The following is a 4,848-nucleotide window of genomic DNA, read 5'->3' as shown; positions in this document are numbered from 1 at the left end:
AGAACAACGGTCTTTGTGATAACAGCTTGCTTTGTCACATGTCCTGGTCCCTTGAATGAAAAGCAAACAAAACTGTCAAAAAACAATCAAACAAAAAAACAAACAAGGGAAATATGTGAAAGATGATGTCATGTGTAAAACACGGACTGAATCAGCCAAGTAGACAACAATGGACTTAAGGTGATCTTTAATCAGGATTAACCCGCTGTCGATCGACGAGGTGAATCTATGTTGTCGAGGCAGTGTGGACGGTTCAGTCGACATCGATCGACAGCCAGTTGACTACTTGTGGACATAACTTTATACCTATGTATTTTCAACTTTTTGATGAGAGGGTAAAAATTTTGAAATTAGAATCGGACAGACACCTAATCAACTCATTAATGAAGACGTTGCTAAATTTCAAATTACCTACATACACATGTATGTAGGTAATTCTAGGTACAGTGTGGACGGTTCAGTCGACATCGATCGACAGCCAGTTGACTACTTGTGGACATAACTTTATACCTATGTATTTTCAACTTTTTGAGGAGAGGGTAAACATTTTGAAATTAGAATCGTACAGACACCTAATCAACTCATTAATGAAGACGTTGCTAAATTTCAAATTACCTACATACACGTGTATGTAGGTAATTCTAGGTATGTAGGTACTTAGGTATATGTAGGTTCTTACGAGTACCTTGGGTAATAATTTCGCCCATGGATTGAATTTAAATAAATTGTTGATTCTAGGTATGTAGGTACTTAGGTATATGTAGGTTCTTACGAGTACCTTGGGTAATAATTCCGCCCATGGATTGAATTTAAATAAATTGTATTTGTTCATTGTATTAGACTTTAGAGAGCATGGACAAAAGCATTAACAATAATTTAACATTTAACAGTTTAATCTTTAATGCTCGTATCTTCAGTATCAGGCACTAATGTTCTCGAGAGTGATCCATACAATTTCATAAATATTAAAAAGGTAGGTTGGTACATTGTTTAGAGAGCTATCTAGATCAGGGGATTCAGGGGGTACCAAACCAAACATCTCTAGTTTTTTAAGGGGTTTGATAGAGGGAACTTAACTGCCAAGGTCTTATAGTTCGAAAATCGAAGAGAGAAGGAAAACACGATAGGAGAAAGCCAGCCGTTCCGAGAACGAACATTATCCGTTCAGGATAAAATCCGCCCCGGGCGGGAAAACCTTATAGATACTTTAACTGTTTACTTTAACTCCCCATTAACGCCGCATGGCTAAATTGTGGTATTTGTAAGCATAAAGATGTAAAATAAACAAAATCTCTCCATCTTTGCAAGAACATAGGTACCGTGTCACAGTGTCATCAGAAAACTATTCAAACTATGTTACTGCACTTTACTTATCCCTGACTCAGATGATAATAAAATTAAGTATATTTTATGTAAAAAAAAAAAATCCAATGTGAATTCTAGGTATGTAGGTACTTAGGTATATGTAGGTTCTTACGAGTACCTTGGGTAATAATTCCGCCCATGGATTGAATTTAAATAAATATTGTTGTTGTTCATTGTATTAGACTTTAGAGAGCATTCGCGAAATGGGAATTTTCGGTGATCTAAAAATAGAATGGTGGGTGAAGGAATATAACCTACAATTTGTACAAATGCCGATAGGTCAGTCAGTGTTATAGTTAGATTTTTTGAATCAGTCTCAGTTTTTCATTGATAGGTGAAACCCTTTTTGGTTTGTGATTTATGTACGAACTTTTTTCCGACTTTCTTTTTATTTAAAAGGACATAAAAAGTGGTTAATATTTGATTAAGTGCCTATAATCTCGCGAAAGAGGTCATTATTATACGTTATATCTGCATATTATTAATCAAGTAGGTATTACTTATATACTTATTCTTATATTATTATTTCAAATAATATTTTTCAGCTAATGTTTAACTAATTAATGGTCTCTTCTTTGAATTTATTCGTCCTGTCGGGAATCAAAAAACCATTTCCAATCTTCCAATATTTTCGTAACCCAAGGTTTCGTAACCTAACGCTTTCGGATCATCTTCTGTTATAGGTTACCAAAGGGACAACCATTGATTCTCATGCGGTGTAGTCCAGCCTATTAATCACGCCAAAAAATCCCTGATGTGTACCGCAGCCTATTGATCTTCCTCAAAAATCCCTGATGTGTACCGCAGCCTATTGATCTTCCTCAAAAATCCCTGATGTGTACCGCAGCCTATTGATCTTCCTCAAAAATCCCTGATGTGTACCGCAGCCTATTGATCTTCCTCAAAAATCCCTGATGTGTACCGCAGCCTATTGATCTTCCTCAAAAATCCCTGATGTGTACCGCAGCCTATTGATCTTCCTCAAAAATCCCTGATGTGTACCGCAGCCTATTGATCTTCCTCAAAAATCCCTGATGTGTACCGCAGCCTATTGATCTTCCTCAAAAATCCCTGATGTGTACCGCAGCCTATTGATCTTCCTCAAAAATCCCTGATGTGTACCGCAGCCTATTGATCCTGTGTAGCGTTCCTCATCTTGTGTGCTGTGCTAGTAGCATGCACACCACAGACCTCGGGCTGGCTCAGAAATCCGTGAATCTGGCGAAATCCGGACGATTATCATGGTAAGGAGAAAGGAACGCAGAAAGTGAGCTCTGATTTTATATTCGAAGTAGTTCGAAAATTTTGCGTAAATCGGTAGTTCGTCTGTTTGTTCCATCCCCGCCAGCCGAGTTACCTTGAAGGGTAGCGCATCTCCCTAAGCGCTAGGTTGGGGGTTCGATCCCCGGCCGGGACCGATTTTATCCTGAACGGATTAGGTTCGTTCTAGAAACGGCTGGCTTTGTCGCTTTTTGAACTCAAACACCTACAGTTTGGCTTTGGCTTGTTAGCTCACCAATCGGTTGGTTCAAATAGCCACCGGTTGTTTTACCATTCGTAGATTCCTATAAGCTTAACCTTTGGGGCACCAACTCTCAGGGTGGGCTTTTTGTGTATGGGTTGTTTGACCACAAACTGAACGGGACGCCGGGACACCCCCTGAAATTCGGGACTGTCCCGGCCAATTCGGGACGTTTGGCAAGCCTATTGTTAGCTCACCAATCGGTTGGTTCAAATAGCCACCGGTTGTTTTACCATTCGTAGATTCCTATTAGCTTAACCTTTGGGGCACCAACTCTCAGGGTGGGCTTTTTGTGTATGGGTCGTTTGACCACCTGTCCCTTCTTCCAGGGTGAAGCTGAAGCTCTTCATTCACAAGGAGTCCTCGTTTCTCAACTACGAACCCCCGCAGGACCTGACCCCCCACAGGTTCCTCACTTACTGCCTCACCTTACTCAACTCCGCGGACAATTTGCGGAGAGAGTTTCAACTCCTCAACTCACTCAGTATCGAGCGGAGTCAGTCCACGCATGTGGCGGTCCAGATCGGGAATCGGCCGAAGAATCGGTACATCAATGTTTTACCTTGTGAGTATATGTATATATTCTGGGTATTTTTCTTTTGTAAGGTGTATACGAGTAATAACGGTAATTTAATATTCTTAATTTCTTTGTTATTATTTCTGTATGTTCTTTAAACTTGAAATCGTTTTCTAAATACATTCCCAGATATTTACTTTTGAACAAATTCACAGCTAAAGCTGTAGTTTTATTTTACAAGAATATTAGAACAAGTAATAAACAAACAAGAATTACAAAAATTATACAAAATTACATTCTCTCATCCTCTCTTTATCACACTTATCACTTACCCAGATACTCCCCCCTTTCTGAAAAAGAATAGGAGATTAATTTAGATTTCTTCACTCATACTTTTTTTCTTTTGTAAGGTGTATACGAGTAATAACTTCAAAGTCTTTACTGACGGGAGTACAAGGCCTGCCGCTCATTGGAAGCGTAGTCGCGCGATATCTCCTGAAAATCCGCCACAAGAGTGTCCAAATCGTCACCCATCCGGGTATCAAACACGCCCAATGTTGTGCGGTGATTATTAGGTTACTACTTGAAATGTGGCTGCTCTGAGATCAATTAAAAGTTTTAGTTTAAAATCATTCGTCCGCGTCTCCTACGTCCAATACCGAAATTTCACAAGAGAGAAATCGTAGTAGATAATGCAACATTGTCAAATTAAACACAACATAATTGACCAGCAATTAAGACTTCAACTTAATTAGGTATGTTAATAATTGGCAAACCATGTCTTTAATTTGGCTTTGTTTATTTTGATGGGAAAATCCGTAGGTCATCCTGTCATGTAGGTTGTATTTATAGGTAGACTCGGGTTATGCCTATCCCAGTGGCTTGTTCTTCATGGAAGCTAGGAAAAACCTGGATTCTAAGACCAAAAGAAGATCGACTCTATGTATACACCTGAGTTATAGCTTTCCCTTTCGTAAATCTCACCCCACGCTACTGGTCTATCCTCTCCTGGGTGAATCAAGTCTAGAGTGATTCAGATATTTGAAGAAATAAATCATGGTAAAATCATCACACGTCATTCTTAGGTCTCTTTGTTTGAATCGGATTCACAATCGATGCAATTTCCGAGAAAACGCAACGATACGCAAAAAGGAAAAGACCTGTTGGGTGGAAAAACTCACTGAGTATCCTGCCATTAAAGCCTTGTGTAGATAATGGTAGAGGTAGAGCATTTAAGCAGAAAAAAACCATCCATAAGACAACTCGCCTTATATGTAGATGGTTCTTTTCTGCTCAATGCTGTCCTATTTGACGTTATAGATACCTAACACACTGCCCACAAACTTTTCTTAACTTTGCGAAATACCTATTAGATCAAACTACAACAAACCATCAAACTACATACCTTCCTATGTAGGTACTTTCTAGTAGGTAGGTACCTACA

General features: G+C 39.1%; 1 protein-coding gene across 1 annotated transcript; it reads left to right on the top strand.

Moving 5' to 3' along the window:
• Positions 1-2,200: 2,200 nt before the first annotated feature.
• LOC103521553 lies at positions 2,201-4,007 on the top strand. The gene is made up of 3 exons (XM_008486664.3): positions 2,201-2,609; positions 3,217-3,456; positions 3,815-4,007. Exons 1-3 carry the CDS (start codon positions 2,542-2,544, stop codon positions 4,005-4,007), a joined length of 501 nt encoding a protein of 166 aa, XP_008484886.2. The 5' UTR covers positions 2,201-2,541.
• Positions 4,008-4,848: the final 841 nt, after the last annotated feature.

The sequence above is a fragment of the Diaphorina citri genome, unplaced genomic scaffold, assembly GCF_000475195.1.
Source record: "Diaphorina citri unplaced genomic scaffold, Diaci psyllid genome assembly version 1.1 scaffold5445, whole genome shotgun sequence".
NCBI classification, from domain to species: domain Eukaryota; kingdom Metazoa; phylum Arthropoda; class Insecta; order Hemiptera; family Psyllidae; genus Diaphorina; species Diaphorina citri.
Note: the sequence above shows the minus strand (reverse complement) of the source record. Positions and strands in the feature narration are given on the sequence as shown.

Coding starts and splice junctions, on each gene's coding strand:
- LOC103521553 (XM_008486664.3), top strand. CDS start 2,542: ATGCACACCACAGACCTCGGGCTGGCTCAGAAATCCGTGAATCTGGCG. Junction 2,610..3,216: donor AAATCCGGACGATTATCATG/GTAAGGAGAAAG, acceptor CCCTTCTTCCAG/GGTGAAGCTGAAGCTCTTCA. Junction 3,457..3,814: donor ATCAATGTTTTACCTTGTGA/GTATATGTATAT, acceptor TTCTTTTGTAAG/GTGTATACGAGTAATAACTT.